This window comes from Nymphalis io, chromosome 4 (genome assembly GCF_905147045.1).
Source record: "Nymphalis io chromosome 4, ilAglIoxx1.1, whole genome shotgun sequence".
NCBI lineage: Eukaryota > Metazoa > Arthropoda > Insecta > Lepidoptera > Nymphalidae > Nymphalis > Nymphalis io.
This window is the reverse complement of record NC_065891.1, coordinates 2,250,981-2,267,601: the sequence shown is the minus strand read 5'-3', so window position 1 is coordinate 2,267,601 and position 16,621 is coordinate 2,250,981. Positions and strand designations below refer to the sequence as shown.

General features: G+C 31.0%; 3 protein-coding genes across 5 annotated transcripts; 1 reads left to right on the top strand and 2 right to left on the bottom strand.

Annotated features, from left to right (window-relative positions):
- Positions 1-1,373: 1,373 nt before the first annotated feature.
- Positions 1,374-5,531, top strand: LOC126781768 (uncharacterized). The gene is made up of 10 exons (XM_050506804.1): positions 1,374-1,506; positions 1,606-1,668; positions 1,992-2,153; positions 2,574-2,705; positions 2,952-3,028; positions 3,433-3,522; positions 3,696-3,851; positions 4,103-4,230; positions 4,662-4,768; positions 5,297-5,531. Exons 1-10 carry the CDS (start codon positions 1,384-1,386, stop codon positions 5,471-5,473), a joined length of 1,215 nt encoding a protein of 404 aa, XP_050362761.1. The 5' UTR covers positions 1,374-1,383; the 3' UTR covers positions 5,474-5,531.
- A 52-nt stretch (positions 5,532-5,583) lies between these two features.
- Positions 5,584-10,427, bottom strand: LOC126781730 (tetraspanin-9-like). 3 transcript variants are annotated; one of them, XM_050506731.1, is made up of 6 exons: positions 10,253-10,427; positions 7,518-7,602; positions 6,972-7,163; positions 6,542-6,796; positions 6,139-6,270; positions 5,584-5,831 (listed from the first exon to the last, which is right to left on the bottom strand). In XM_050506731.1, exons 2-6 carry the CDS (start codon positions 7,593-7,595, stop codon positions 5,784-5,786), a joined length of 705 nt encoding a protein of 234 aa, XP_050362688.1. In that variant the 5' UTR covers positions 7,596-7,602; positions 10,253-10,427; the 3' UTR covers positions 5,584-5,783. The 3 variants fall into 3 exon arrangements, with proteins under 3 accessions (XP_050362688.1, XP_050362687.1, XP_050362689.1); XM_050506730.1 differs by lacking the exon at positions 10,253-10,427 and adding an exon at positions 8,057-8,181; XM_050506732.1 differs by lacking the exon at positions 10,253-10,427 and adding an exon at positions 7,902-7,974.
- Positions 10,428-11,377: 950 nt separating this feature from the next.
- On the bottom strand, positions 11,378-16,254 carry LOC126781664 (tudor domain-containing protein 3). The gene is made up of 7 exons (XM_050506621.1): positions 16,131-16,254; positions 15,969-16,053; positions 15,470-15,860; positions 14,925-15,106; positions 13,594-14,844; positions 13,389-13,503; positions 11,378-13,304 (listed from the first exon to the last, which is right to left on the bottom strand). Exons 1-7 carry the CDS (start codon positions 16,163-16,165, stop codon positions 13,264-13,266), a joined length of 2,100 nt encoding a protein of 699 aa, XP_050362578.1. The 5' UTR covers positions 16,166-16,254; the 3' UTR covers positions 11,378-13,263.
- Between the last annotated feature and the right edge of the window lie 367 nt (positions 16,255-16,621).

The window sequence follows — 16,621 nt, the reverse complement described above, 5'->3', positions numbered from 1 at the left end:
AGAGTTGCAAAAGGGAGATTGAGGTGCTTTTTGGTGTGACGAAAATACAGTAATATAATCAATTAAAATCACATTACACGTTTTGAGTCGAAAAAATATCGCAAAGAACTTCGTTCCTGACGGCGGTCCACCGACCCGCACAGTTTTTTATTGTATGTATTAAAAAGAAATGCTTCGGTTATCTTCATGGTAGAAAAAAAACATGGAGATGAATTAATCAACTCACTATACGTAAAATTGGTTAATGTCCACCAAGAAAGAAAAAAGACGATAACATATTTTGATATGTTAATTCACGTCAGTTACATGACGTCATTTGGCATTTACGTCTATTCAGAGTGGAACGATTATCCACAACAAAAATAATAATCAAACATAGATACTTTGAAATAAAATACTTTTTTTTCATTTCAACTATGACTATATGTATCCATTTCAAGTCAATCATTTATCAATTGATCATTTTTGATATATATAATATTTTTGAAAAAAAATGGTTCTAATTTTACTAAGGTAATATTCTTACATATTTATAAATAAAACTTTGTTTGTATTTGAAATTATTACATATTTTGTTTTTATTTTATTGTATTTTATTTTATTAACTATGGCAACCTTATATATTAAGATAAATATTCTCACATAACTTATAGAAAATAGTGTAACAAAATATACATCAATTATAGGCTAACTTAACATTCAAATTAAAAATTATCTAATTGACGAAAAACAAAAAAAAATACTTCTTTAACTTAAATACAAAATATATAACTGAATTTTGACATTAACATGAATTAGTGAATAGCCTTATTATGAAACTATTGATCAAAAGTCTAAAAAATATAAATATTTTGTAATCATAGACTAAAATTCAATAAGATTTTTAACTGATAACTTATTAAAAATATATTTCATTACCATTCCTTCATTTATTTTTAAATTATCCTTTATTTATTCTCAAATGTTGTTAACTTTTTTACCTCTTAATTATTATATAATATTTTCCGAAAACAACTGCCTTTCAACAGAGAGTCCCACGACACCTCGTGGTTTTTATATTAATTTATTTGTTAAAATTATACAGGTAAAAAGAAGATCGTCACCTTTCCACGTTCGCCTTTATCGTGGTGTGAAGTTTTTATATATACAAGAAGAATTATGATAATAAAATTGTCATTCAAGATGAAAATGTCATTTTAATGCCAAGTTTTTGACCTTTTTTATGTTTTTTAAGGAAATTTACGTATAAATTACGTATATTAAAATTATTTTCGTCTATTCAAGTTAGAAATGTAAATCATACAGTTTACGATTAATCAGTACATATATATAAATATATATAAATTTTAAGTCACATTATTCAAATTATTTAACAAATTAACAATGCATCCTTTACGAGAACGCGCTTGCGACGAGCTGCTCGAAAATCCTCTTCTGCGCACTCCTCCGCCAGAGCCGGAACGACCCCGCCCTCCACGCGTCCGCAAACCCAGAGAATTCAAACTTGTTTGTATTATACAATCATATATAAATCCATATATAACTGTATAATAATAAACTGCCTTAATAAATGATTCGTGCCTAAGACTTTAATTTTAATTTTAGCCACCAAGATTCCCGCTATTGTCAAAAGATTTCTACGCAACCTGGTGTAATCATCAGAAAGAGGTAATTAAGTAAAATTGGTTTTAATTATGTTTATTTCGCATAATTATAAACTAGATTCTAGCACATTTTCTACATTAAATATTTAATGTAGAGTTGCCATTGCTTGATGATGAATGTCTGTGTTTCATAACTCAAAACTCATCTACAAATTAAATGAAAATCGAAAACTGAAATACATTTATTTTAGTATTTATTCTAAATGGACGGAAGTGAATCTTAGTTGATATGTAGTAGTCGTGAACAAAAAATGATTAGGTCGAATATTAAAATTACAAAAAATGCGCATATTTAGACCACGCAATACTAATTTTGTAACTTTTTAGTTACAATTGTCAAAACACAAAGTTGATGATCATCCACCGGAACTGTTTCCTGAACTTTACCTGAAACCGCGTCGCCTCGACTACTTCGCGCGTCAGCTTGAGGAAAATATGAACGTTAACAAAGAACTGCTTAAACGAATCAATCTTATACAGAGGACTGGCGTGAGTAATATAACATAACATTTAAATATTATTAGTTTAAAAATATTGAATATTGTAAAATATCCCATAAGACATGTGGTAGAGCTGCGTGCTGTCTGGGTAGGTACCGTACTCATCATACATTTTACCGCCAAACAGCAATATTTATCGTTAGTATTGTCTTGTTTCGGTTGTAAGGGTGAGTGAGCTAGTATAACATTTTAATTCTCAAGTATGTAAGGAATGGTTAATACTTCTTACGGCACCAATATGTGTGAACGGTAATGATCACTTACTATTAGGTACCACATTCCAGTTCCTATATAAAAAATAATTATAAAAAGGAAGCCAAAAAAAAAAGCATATCAATGGAAGATGTGAAAACAATACTACATAGAGAAACCGATTAAAATTAGTAATGAGATTATATTTTTTTTAAAGGGATTCGTGGATTGTTGGATGTATCCTGAACCAACTGACACGTACAACAAATTGCTGTGTAAGCAAAGACAACGAGTGCTCGATGAAATACGAAGACAAAACCATTATCTGTACTCAAGATTACTAATAGCGGTTAAATATTTTAAAATTATATGCATATTATGTTACATACAGTAAAATAATAACGTGACAATAGCGATTCATTGTATGTATGTATTGTGATTGAGTCAGTTTAATTACAAACACAAGAAACATAATATCTGAGTCTCGAAGGCAGCGATCACATTGAGTGACCACTTACTACATATATTTTATACAAATATAACAAAAAAGAAGATATGTATAATATTAAATATCCGAAATTTAATTTGATTTCAGAGATCAGAACAACCTCTTACGAAAGAACTGGAGGAACTTTGGAAAGACACAAAACACAAACTTATATTAGGAGCTTCGTAAAAAAACTAATTATTCTCTTTGATCTTAGTAATTTAGTGTATTTATAGTATTAATAAACTGCTTTGTCAGTCTACTGGCTTGTTAATTTCTATACGGATACTACGATACTGGGTTGAAATCCCGGGTCGGGTCAGTAGAAATTTGTTGGGTTTAGCTGACAAAGGATTTTCAATAGCAAGCCGCGGCTTGGTAATTCAGTAGTAGATAGAGTACTGGAGACAACACGCAACGCCATTGGTCTTGCGTCGCAATGTCAGATCGCTATCTCTGAATCCACCTAACCCGCCTGGTTTATGAGAGTTTGAGAATAGAGAGGTCTAGCTTCTGTTGAGAATAATCACCGAGACCAAAATCTGTTACGAGGACATAATTATCATTAACAAAACATATCGCTTTTTAGGTTACCATTTATTTTATTTAAAACTGAAAAAATTGATCGTGACATCAAAGATCCTGCGTTCGATAAGCCTTTCCACGTCCAACGAACCAAGTAATTATTTTTCGATTTATTATTTAATATACCAATATTTCTATACAATTATAAATTCAAACATTAGAATTGCTATTTTTTATTATTTAGAATACGTATTATATTTTAATGATCAATTTATGTATATAGGCCCGAAAATGAAATGTGTTATGTAAATGGTTTACCTTTTGTAGGGTATCGATGGAAATATGGGTCGTTGGTGGCTCTAAGATCGGACGAGTTATTATAGAACTATTTACGGATATAGTACCGAAGACTTGCCAGTTGTTTCTTAGTCTGATAAAGGGGGACGCCAAAGGACACGCCTATATGGGCACCAGAATATTTAGGTTCTTAATCTTGTGACTTAATAACACACGAACATACTTCCTGTGGACTTTAGATACAGCTTTACTTATTGCCTTTATTTTGAAAGCCTAATATTCTTCCTGTTAAAAATGTCATTTAAGCAATGCTTGCATCATAAGCAGAAAGAAGGTATTTTCATATTTCTTCAGGATTCTGCATTTTTATCTATCTTGACATGTTATTAAGAGAAATGAGATGAGAAGGAATACGGCATATGTTTTATTTTTTTTAGAGTCGTTCCTAATTTATATTGCCGAGGAGGAGATGTCACGAAAGACAATGGTTTTGGTACATATGTCCCAGAAAATATGACTGAGCCAATGGTACCCGAAAATTACAAACTTAATCACAGTGTACCTGGTAAGTTAAAATAATATTAAGGTCATCGTTATAAATGTCATAAAAGTATAGTATAATAGACTTTCGCTTTGATATTTTTTTAGATAGGAAGGCTGGTTGGCAAATGTGCCGCCTGATCAGATCAGATGATCAGTACAGCCATAGACATTGGCATTGTAAGAAATATTAACGATCCCTTTATTAATGCACCTTGGTAACTAGAATGTTATATCTCTTGTGGCTGTAGTTACACTGGTCTGCTCACCTTTTAAACCGGAACACAGCAGTACTAAGAAGTGCTATTTGACGGTAGAATATGCGGGCTTGCACAGAGATCTACCAAGTAAATTTACTCATTATCTTGATCAAGCAATCATTCAAATTTACATGAACTTGAAAAGTTGCGCTCAAAATCTATTTTAAACTCATTTAATACCTACTAACATTCACAGGTGTTCTCTCAATGGTCGTGACACCTGATGATGAAGTGTATGGACAATTTAATATAATTTTTAAGCCATTACCACAATTTGATGGTAAACATGTTGTTTTTGGTAGGGTAAGTATATAACTCCATTCGTAAATAAAATAAGTATAATGCCATGTTTATTTATTTTAGGAAGGCAGGCAAATTAATGGGCAAAGTGACTAATCCCATAATCATTGACGCTGCAATGTTAATGTCTCTCTTGCCTATTTCAAATTACAATTATACTTTCTCAATGATACTTCAAGCCATAATAAACAAATATAAAGTATTGATGTTTTGAATTAATTCAAGAATTTGGAGAAAATTAATTAAGATTTGGAGAAATAATTAATAGAGGGTTTGCAATATCTCTACAGGCGGCCCACATTAAGACCTCCCACTGGCTTACTGACTTTATCTATTAAATTCTTAAGTAAAGCTACAGTACAGCATAGTAAGGACAATAATTTAAAAAAATTGTGTTTTTATTTACCTTCACCTGTTCGTTTAAGCAGTTCCAACGAAACGTTCAAGTTGAAATTTTGCTGTTACATTTTACTCCTTTTAATATTTATAGTTAGATAAAAGTTTACTTTTACAACGATTTTCATCCTGAAGATAGTAGCTGGTCCGACCCAAGCTCTAGAGCGTATTAGTGCTCTAGGTCTGCCTCTCGGCACTACGACGTCGGACTGCATTATACGCTGCTGCGGATGGTTCACGCGCTCCGGGCAATATCGTGAGGGTAATGCTACAACTATTAAATTTCCTCCAAGACGAAAAGTCAAGAAATAAACTGGCATTTTATTTAATTATTCAATCAACATTATTGTTAATGTTTTTTTGTTAGTCAATTGTAATCGAGTGTATAGAAATCGAATGTATGAGCCATTAAAAAATCTATGAAAATCAATATAAAATTTTATTGTAAGTAGTATGTATTACATTACATTTACATAGTACATTTAGAAAATAAATTAGAAAATGTAATGCACAATACGACACCAGAGAATCGACCGGTCGCATAACAATATTATAATTATACTCAACAGTCACTCTGATTAACAAACGAATTAGTCACCAAAATATTTTTTATTCGATGTCGTCACTCTATTTTCACGAATAATCCACAAGAAAATATCAGGGCCAGCACCTGTAATAAAAAAAAAACAATTTCACTGTCATATATCAAATATATTGTTCGTATTTAATTCGATTGTAGAAGTTCCGCAATTAAAAAATTAGTTACTTATTAGTTAAAAGATATTAGGATGAAACCATAGACAATATAGTACTTTTTAAAGGTTTGAGATATTCCTAATAAATATACATCCAAAATACTAGCTTAGTTCCGAATAAAATATGATAATAAATAAAAATATTTGACTTATTTAGAAGTTAAGAACGAAATTAAATCTTTTAAAAGTTTTAGTACAGTGAAATTGCGAAAAATATCTTACCATAATCAATGCTACAATAATGGCTACAGCTCCCACGAAAACCGCATCTTCTCGCAATAATTCTACTGTTTTACTGAAACAACCATCCATGTACATTGTTGTTGGATTTTGAGAATATTTGCAGTCCTGTCGCTGAAAATTTAAAAAATATAACTTATAAATTCAATGTTTACAAAGATCTTATTAAAAAACGATATTAATCAAGTAGTTGTTGTCATCTACTATATCTTTAGCAAGATAAAATATATAGGTAAATAGGTAACATTATAAAGTTTATATCTGTAATATGATGGTGAAAAAACAGATGTTTGTTTTATTCTATATTAATATGCTATAAGTGTCATCAAATTGTATGTTTCACTAAAAACCTAAAATAAAAATTTAAAAAAAATGGCGGTCTCACTTTCCCCGGGTAAATTTCTCGACAACAGCTCTCCGGAACATTATCGTTCCAGTCCTTGTAGCTTTTTACACCGCAGCACTGGAGGTTAGTTTGCGTCTCGTCCCACGCCCGCGTATACTCATGCCTCACTCCATAGTTAGGGATAGAGGCGTGCATCTCCCTCTCCAGGGTCGTGAGCACCTTCTCCCTGAACACGAACAACAGGATACCGCCTACCAGCATCACCACGAACATGATGAATACCAATATATAATACTAGAAAAAATAAGATTATTTCGAAAGAATATAAAAAATAACACGGACTAAAAATAAATTGATTCGTGGACGAATTTTAATATTTATATATGTTACAATATTTTGTTTTTAATTTCGGGGGATTTACAGGAGTTTACTCCTGTCCTGTTGGTCCCGTAATCCGTCAGTAACGTACCGTAAGTAACATGCACTTGACTTCCTTAGCTGCTCCACAGCAGCCGAGCAAGGATAGTACCATCATTGCAGCACCCATCACCACAACCACTGCCACTGACGCGATGAACATATTGTTGCTCATGAGTGTGCTTGGAAACGACCGTGACACCCATATCCATAAACCGATAGCCAGAGCTATCGCACCCCCCACCTAAAATTATTAAAGAATATTCACTCATATCACATATATCCTTTATAAGAAAATAACTTAAATTAATGAACTCTTTGTAAGCTAATCTGTTATTAATTAATAAAAGTATGTACGTAAACAAAGGTGCTTTCTGTATTCCCTGACTATCAGGCGGATGATCAATGGCAATATTTTATAGAATATAATCATTTAAAATTTATTATTGTGAGTAAAAAATGTTTAAGTACATGTAAACTTAAATATAAAATAATACCATGTACTAAGTATTATTAATTAGATTTGTATCTTTAATATGACACAAGTAAAATACTTAGCAAAATAATGTGTGTTCTATAATCAACTGTCTATACTTACAAAGGTTAACATATTAGTGACCACCAGGGACACTTTCATGCATCTCCCGCAGGCATCCATGGCACCGCCCATTGCCATTGCCGCTCTGCAATTGAACAATCAGTTGCATCATTAAATTAATTAATTATTGTAAAATGTAAAATTAATTCATTATTGTAAATATATGAAATTGTAAAATGTAAATGTAATTGTTGTAAAAATAATAATTTCGAATATGTATTAAAATATTTATTGAATACTTAATATAAAAGTAAGGACATTTATATTATTCCAAAAAAGAAAAATATCCTTGGAAACGTCCGGGTAGTGTAGAAAATCAGCAGAAAATACATAAAATTTTGGTGAAAAATTAATAACAATATTATTTATTTGTATTTAACATACCTTACTTTTACTTATGTACCTTAATACATATATTTTATTATTAAAAAAACTGACATACTCGAAAAAAAAAGGAAAAATTACAAACGAAATTTCACATTCAATTACTTAAATCACGTACACCACGGTTTTTATCTATTTTGTTTTAAATTACATACCTCCAATGAACTTCACTTTGTCTAGTTTTGCTTTTTACATGTCGCGAACACGTTTTATTAGTGCCTATACTTAAAATATTTTTCATTATTTTTTAATAATATAAATACATAAATGATATTATTAATAATGATTTAAAATTGTAGCTGTTGCATTACTTAAGCATGTATATACATCATGTTTTTTTTAATCTACCCCCAATAAATTTTAATTAGGTAAATAATGTTATAAAAACATTCTTAAATTATTAGTGTAATAATTAATCAGTAATACAAAACCCTTATAAAGGTTCCTTCTTAAGGCAAAGAAGAAAAAGAAACCATACCGTAGGTTTCCGGCACGAAAAAATCAAGCTACGCTATCTCACCCGTTAATGTTATAAGAGCAGACTAAAATATGCTATATATGTAAATAGATGAAGCTACAGTTACCTGTAAATTATTACTTCCCATTTTTTTTAGATAATATTCTACTTTTACAATACAATATAATACACATTGAGATCTCAATACATATTTGTTATGTATACCTTAAGACAAATAACTAAGTCAATAATAGCGTCAAATTATTACCCCCTATGTTGTGGTCTTTGGAGGCGTGAAATTGAAAAAAAAAGACTAATAGTCTGTTTGTTTTTATTTATATTCATTAGTATGACCTCGCACTTATACCTAATATTAAATATTATGGGTCAACATTTATATAACCTATTCAAAAAACATTATAACGATATTAAACGTATACATATACACGAGTATAGAATAATTAATTATTTATATTATAACTTTCCATCTTCTTGTTCTAAAGATATTTCATTCATAAATCGAAACTTTATATTTATTAGCTGAAGTCAACAAAGATATTAGATATATTGCAGATTCTGCGCGTTGTTTAGTGAAAGTCATTTTCATGTACACTGATTTCTTTTCAGAGCAATCATTCGATTCTGGAAATGTTTACTAACATAGTACGACACACATTAAGACATAGCGAAAAAACTTTCAAAGTATCTAGTTCAGACTACAAGCGTGCCTTAATTTTGACCTCACTTATACATCGGGCAAACTCTTCGAGCCTTGCAACTATGTGTCATCATCAATCAAGTAGCGTGTACCTATTTTTTTTTTATAATCCTGCCTTTCGTATTTCATGGCGGTAAGAAACGTCATTTTGTAAACTTTACTATTGTAAGTTGCACAAAATAATATCATCTTCGAGAAATCGAACTAGCATTTATTGTAGATACCAATGAGAGTTAATTATTTTTAAAAATACATGTTGTCAAGGCTGTTATTATTGCAGTTTGCTTGTAATCCATGTGGAGACTAAGAGGCAAGAGACTATTGATATCTTTCAAAACCAATACATCGATTCTAATTGCACGATGCAAATTCCTCGTATAAAGTATGATTTCCTAAGAATTGTAAATGAAACAAATGATTAATTACTCATTATTTGATAAATATCTTTTATAAAAATAATTTAAAATACTCTATTTGAATATATAATAATTGTACACTTAAATATAAATAAACAAACTAAAGAAGTAATTTAACATATTTGCTGTGACTGTAATGCAAGTTAAGTGTAGATAAGCATGCCAACCACCAACAAAGAATACGTTATTATATTTTTATATAAATAAACAATCAGACTTAATTCCGCATTTGTAACATGATCATCTATACATCAGCAAATAGCCGATAAAACCTAATCTTTGCAAACAAAAATGACATAACGCGAGCGACACAGTAATTACTAAATTAACGATGGTTTCATTTTTGTTACCACTTTTTGTGTCGCTCGTATGTATGTCACGACTTACGCGTAGTATTACACGTACATATGTAGGCAGTAGGACTGTTACGATAGTGGCGCGAAGGCATGCCACTAAGCGCAATGCGCGGACGCTGGCCTCAAGGTGATATGGGATATCGCAAGGTTCATCTGATCCATTCTCTTGATGAACAAGTGAAAGTTTTATCTATTTCAACATTTATTCAGTATTTCACTGGTTTTTAAGTTAATAAGTATAACTTATTTAAGTATTAAATGTATTTTTAATAAATACCGCTTATAAAGAACTACGTATAAATATGTGCGTATGCGTATCATATTAGTAAACAAAACTTTCTTTTATCAAATATAAGACAGATGTTATGTTCGTTTTTAAGTTACTGACATTGATAAATATTTACCTTGTAAATAAATATTATTGTATCAGTAAAATCCAAGTCAACCGTCGTCCAGTTTCACTTAACCATCACTCTCAAAAACATTTTGTATAATATTGTAATCTATCAGCGTAAGTTCATTCACGAAAACTTAGTAAACGAGTCGACCGCTGTCGATGTAAGGAAAACAACTGGTTCGTGTTACTAGTTAGACGAGCAACGCCCCACCAAGCATCGTGCTTTAAAACCTTCCAAGTTCCAGTGATACATCCACTTGTTTGAACGTTAGCTAATCTATTTTATAATAGCGGTTTTGAACGATTTTAATATAAGTTAATAATATAAATTATTAAGTTATATTAAACATCTATCGGTTGTAATTATATATAAAATTAACCGACGTAATATACTTAACATTTACGTACCTATTTTAAATATTGTTTTCATAAAAAAATTTTAAACAACATTGACCATATTAATCCAAACACAAACTTGCTAATTAGAATAGTTTTATTCGTTTATCCCCATCATTTTATTTCTTTTATTTATGCTTTTCTAACTGACTAAAAAACAAGGTTATCAATTCCGCATTTATTAATTTTTGTATATTTTTTGAATATTTGTTAGGTAAACGGACTCTGGTCTGCGTTACAAGAATTTGGGTTCAAGTCCCTTATCGGGCGAATAAAAAGTTATTAGATGTTTCTGTAGCAGTCCAAATTAAGGAAAATCGCAGTGCTAGTCCCGTACATCGTAAAGACGTTGAGCATGTGCCTGATCTCTTTCCTTTCACGTCGGATTGCTTTCCCATTGACTATTAAGAGTGACGTATTATACTAACTTATACTATAAATCAACTTCTTATGCGGATATTCTTATATTCCATTTAAATAGTCTTATTTGGGAATAAAATCAGTATGGACTCTTTTTTTATGTCAAAGCTATTAAAATAGCATATATATTAAAAGCACCATTTTAAAAGGACTAATTATATACAATTTTATTTAATAAATTTTCAATGTATGAAAAATTCTACCATAAATATTCCACTGATGGGCTGGGACTACCTGCCCTTTTTAAACTTATTCCATCACGCTCCAATGTGGCTTGGTGATACGCATAATAGGGCATAAAAAATAAAATAAAAAATTAAATAAAGTTTCTTTTATTAGCTTTCAGTTAATAAACGGTTAATTCAACAGAAAATTAGTACAAATGTATCGAAAGCTGATGATCTACATAAACAGAGGTACAATGACAAATTAAGGATAGTTGAGCTTTGGTTTCAAATAAAAAAAGACATTTACGATTACAATTTTTTTTGGCAAAACTTCTTGTTAAAATAGAAACTTAATATTATATCTTCAAAGTTTAAATTATATTTAAACTCAAGCTCAAGCAGTATTTGCCAACAGAGTTATTATATATATACATATATATATATATATGTAATATGTCGAAATCAATATATAAATATCTATATATAAAGTAAATAATTCGTGTGATCTTACGTATGGTATACAATCTTTACAGTAGATAAATTAAAAACACCTCAAACTGTGTATGCATTTCGATATTTAAACGATAAATAATAATAAATATATTACACACTTTGCGCTAGAAATACAATTAATACACTTATTCAAGCTACACTACAACACTTGGTTATAACATGTATATAAACTGAATAAATTAATGCATGAGAGATACATTTTCTAGTTTAGTTTTCCCTTAAATTATAACATTTATGACAAATCTTTGTATATTAAACATTTCACTGTGCAGCGTGTCCCAAATAGTGCTATCTTCGACATTAGTATTACGAATCTTGAAAAAAAAAACAATTAAGGACCATTTACATTTTCAACTTAAAGAGTTAAATAAAAAAAAAAACCATCACCGATATAAAACATTCATTACATAGAAAAACCTCATAAAGGTCTTGGTTTAAGGCAAATTATTCGATTAAAATAATTGATTAAACATTGTTACTTTTTTAAACAATATTCAGTATAATTAAATCATGATTTTTATATTATACATATAATATAATATTGAGACCGAGCTATTAATTAGTGACATTAATACTTGTGTGGGGAGGTTTAATCGGTTAGTAAAAAAAATTGTACAATGATTGACAAGAAATACAACAGATGAATATCATTTATATAAAAAAATACAGCAGTTTTTCAACAGACAAGTGACAACATTCAGATATTTCGTTTGTATTGTTACATCCAAGTTTGAGCTTACATCTATTATTAAGTAAATAATTATGAGATATAATTGAGCTACAAATCCATAGTTTTTTTTTTCCATTTAACACATCAAGTCATTCCCTGATATCTACAGTTATATAAGTAATGTAAATACACAAGTACAAAAATTTACGATAAATATACAGCTTTGTTAGTAAAAATAAGAATATTGTGGCTGCACAGTTTAATGTTACTTAATAATCACATGTCAATTGTTGTTAACAACTCTGCCCTTGACGCAAACGCCAGTTTAACTTCGATAAGATCCACTTACTCACCTGACATGAAATGATCACGATAAAGCATTAAACAACTTAAATTCATTCTCAATCAAGAAACAATATTGTGAAGAATATCACTGTAATATAATATACCACTATTATAATACTTTAATGAAATTCGTAATTTATCAAATTTAATAACAACCGAACTTTCCAAAATATAATAATGTACATATGATATTTAATCATTTGAAGTCACATTTACCAAAAGTTATACTGGCAGTTTTCATAGTGAAAATATTCAATAATATGTACATTAGACAGAGATGCAGAACACTGATATTAAAAAAACTTATAGAATGGTAAATAACGCGCAGTGACGATCGCGAGGCGCGTGGTATTGGTGCGGAGCCCGGTTTCGTCAGCTGGGGGTGGCGGCGGCGGGCACTTGGTGCGCAATGAGCGCGTAGTGCGCGAGGTGCGCTTCGTAAGCGTCGTGCGCTTCGTGCGCGTCGTGCGTCTCGTGCGCATCATGCGGAGCCGCCGCCCCGCGCCCCTACGGCCGCCGGGTTGGGTACGCCGCACTGCCTGATGCAGCTGGAAACGACATTACGAAATTATTATGGATTCAGATATCATGTGTAAGTAAGATTGAGCAGTTATCTTTTTAACTGGACTGACCTTGGTTAGGGTATGGCAAACAGTTAGACTTCAAAACTTCTTCATGATTACCATATGCACAAAATTTAACTACAACTGTATTAGCTGAAATACCAGTAATTTCTGCTTCATAAAACTGAAAAAGAAATGTAGAAAATTATTATAAGAAAATAAATATAAAAAATTAAATGTATTTAAACAATTAAGTAGAAATAAAGATTCATACATTATTATCTTCCCAATATAGGGCAAGACAACGATCACCAACTTTCCAATTTATATCAGCAACACCAAGCATAGCTCGAGCTTGCTCATTTACAGCTGCGTTCTGGAAACCAAGTAGAGATCCTGGCAAGAATGGTCCTCCAGTGCGCATTGTGTTAAATTCTTGAGGCCGAGAACCATAACCATATTGACGTCCACTGAAGCCACCTTGAGTCCCACTCATATAGTTCATATTTGAATAGATGGGGTTCTGTTGAGGCTCCATATATCCATTATGCTGTTGCTGCTGCTGTGCTGTTTGTTGCTGCCTACGTTGATACTGCTGATCCTGATACTTTTGCACTTCATTGCTTCTCCTAAATGGTGGTACGTCTGGCATATTCTGATTTTGCATATATGACTGTTTCGGAAGATAAGCTTGTTCAGGATAATTTTGATAATTTCTACCAGGTGATAGTTCCTCACTAGACCGTGTTTGACTTGAAAGTAAGTTTAAATTAGCTGTAGCATCAACTAAGTTATCCATGGGGGTTAAATTATTACGGAAGCCAGGTGGCTGATTCATATTATTGTCATTGAAGTTCCCTTCATTTCTCATATTAATTTCAGGATACTGGTTATGAGACTGATAAGCATTGTTATAATGTAAATTCATATTATTTATATAATTAGCTGGCTGTTGTTGTTTATTCTTTTCATCTAACTTCTTCTGAAATCTTGGTGGTTTTTCATTCTGTGTTTGGTATTTTCTATCCTCTCTGTGTGAATTGTGATAACTGTCATTCGAATAGTGGCCCCTATCTGATCTATGCCTTGGACCATCATATCTAGACCCATGTGATCGAGAGTGGTTTTTGGCACTGTTTCGGTCTCTATTTCCATACCCTCTATCACCTCTATCTTCTGGTGGTGTATTATATTCTCTACGACTATTCTTGTCTTTATCTGGTACGTTGGGCAATTTATCTTCTAAGAAATCAAACAATGAAACTTTTCCAGATGGCTTAACTGGTATACCATCTTCATCATTAATATCCTTGTTTCTTCCTTTCCTTTTTGGTTGATCTGGTTCTTTTGGTTTCTCTTTACTTCTATTTTCTGAATTGTCTCTTTTTTGCAATATTCTAAGGGCCCTCTCAACATTATTTTTTGTATATTTAAGGGCATTTTCTGCCTGTTCCTCAGAGAAACCCGCATCGACAATTTTCTGCACATTTGCATCTAACAGTGGTTTAGTTCCTCCTCCAAACACCTAAAAAGAGGTAAAATTATAAATAAAAGAGAATTAAAAAAGTTTGATGACAGAAGCCCGGAAAAATTACAATTTCTTACTTTTTTGACACCAGACATTCTTTGTGCCTCTGCAATAGCTCCTTTCCTCTGGGCTTCAAATTCGGCATTATCTTGTTTTGCTGCTTCCTGCAAACTCTTAAATTGTTTGTCTATAGGCAAAGCTTCCAGTCTTTGTCCAAAAGCTATCCAAGGAGGTGGACCACCATCTACTCCTATACCACCTGTTAGAAAAATAATATGCTCATTTCTTACAATACAAAAAGTGTTATTTATATTATTATATAATTTATGATATATGATGTGTTAAATAATTGTGTATTTTTCTATTAAGAAAAATTATAATAGGAGATATAATACATAATTGATAATGATGATATATTTATTTGAATGATTTGCAAAACTAATCACATACTAGAATTTAATAACCTAATAATTTAAGAGATTAATTTAACATCATAAAAGAATGTTAAAGAAACCTAAATACCAATCTGCATACTGAAGAGAGAAATTGGGCAAAAAAGTCAAAAAAATTATAAATACAAAATTTTAGACACATTTAATACTAATAAGAAATGATAGCTCACCCCTTGTATGTTTAGCTAGACTACGATTAAGCTCCCATTTTTCAATCATGAGCGAAACTTTTCCTCCCAAAACTGATATAACAGCTGGTGTTAACCATATTACTCCATGACAGACTTCTAGATCCTCATTCTTCAGTAGCAATTTTGTTCCGGGTGGTGTATTAATACTAAGACTTGAGATTGGACTTGTTTCTAGACCTACACATGTTGACTTTCCGTCATGTAACGTAAGCTTTAACATCCGAGGGGCAGAAGTTGATTCTTCATTGGCTTTAGGTGCAGCTACATTTCTGATCTTTTGAATTTGAACAACTATCGGCTTCTCCAATTTAGTTGGGTCTTTAGTAAACTCTTCAGGAAATGCTGTATCGCCAATATCTCTCAAGTCAAACTGAAATATTAATAATAAATTACTAATTTTATAAAATATTGAATGCATTCCATTCATAATTTCTAATTGGAAAGTTAAGGAATAAAAGCGAACTATTACGGTACTTACATCTAAAGCTCTTCTGCTTAGGATATTTACATCTTGTATTTGACCATTTTCGCTAATAATATCAATACCATCTTGACTTAAGTGCCTAAAAGAATAATAAAAATGTTACACGCGTTAACAGTGAAATATAATAACTGCCTTCCATAATTATAATTCACTTACCATCCCAAATCTTTGAGATTATCTCTGAGTGTCATGTTTTCATTTGTATTTAAAATATATCACTAATTTAACGAAACTGATAAATAAAACCTCTCAGACACACCGAATCCCACTTGTCCATTTGTCAAACTTTTTTATACAGAGTAAATCCACCATGAAGTAGACAACTAGACAAGTAGATAAAAAATTCTAATTAATCAACCAACTTAATAACATATTATTTTTGTGTAAAGCAAAATAAAATAATTGAAAAGATGTTTCAGGATAATGATAGTAAGAAAAAAATGCTGTGTGAAGTACACTAAATAGTACAAATATTTATGTTCAAAGTACGAATATTTAATTCCAAGTTAATTATCTGTTGTTTGTTAACTAAGTTCAATGAACTATTGGGCTGTGACTTACGTTAACAGTCTAAAACCTTAGATAAATATATGATATTTTTATCATTTTATTGATAAGTTTATACTTATACCGCCTTAGATTAGTCT

Bases quoted from the DNA above. Each gene is read 5' to 3' on its own strand.
- LOC126781768 (XM_050506804.1), top strand. From the start codon at position 1,384: ATGCATCCTTTACGAGAACGCGCTTGCGACGAGCTGCTCGAAAATCCT. The intron at 1,669-1,991 runs GTAATTAAGTAA...GTAACTTTTTAG, and splicing joins GGTGTAATCATCAGAAAGAG to TTACAATTGTCAAAACACAA. The intron at 2,154-2,573 runs GTGAGTAATATA...TTTTTTTTAAAG, and splicing joins ATCTTATACAGAGGACTGGC to GGATTCGTGGATTGTTGGAT.
- LOC126781730 (XM_050506730.1), bottom strand. From the start codon at position 8,142: ATGAAAAATATTTTAAGTATAGGCACTAATAAAACGTGTTCGCGACAT. The intron at 7,603-8,056 runs GTATGTAATTTA...GTTCAATTGCAG, and splicing joins CAAAGTGAAGTTCATTGGAG to AGCGGCAATGGCAATGGGCG. The intron at 7,164-7,517 runs GTAAGTATAGAC...TAATAATTTTAG, and splicing joins TCACTAATATGTTAACCTTT to GTGGGGGGTGCGATAGCTCT.
- LOC126781664 (XM_050506621.1), bottom strand. From the start codon at position 16,165: ATGACACTCAGAGATAATCTCAAAGATTTGGGATG. The intron at 16,054-16,130 runs GTAAGTGAATTA...TTATTCTTTTAG, and splicing joins AATCTCAAAGATTTGGGATG to GCACTTAAGTCAAGATGGTA. The intron at 13,504-13,593 runs GTATGAATCTTT...TTTCTTTTTCAG, and splicing joins TATATTGGGAAGATAATAAT to TTTTATGAAGCAGAAATTAC.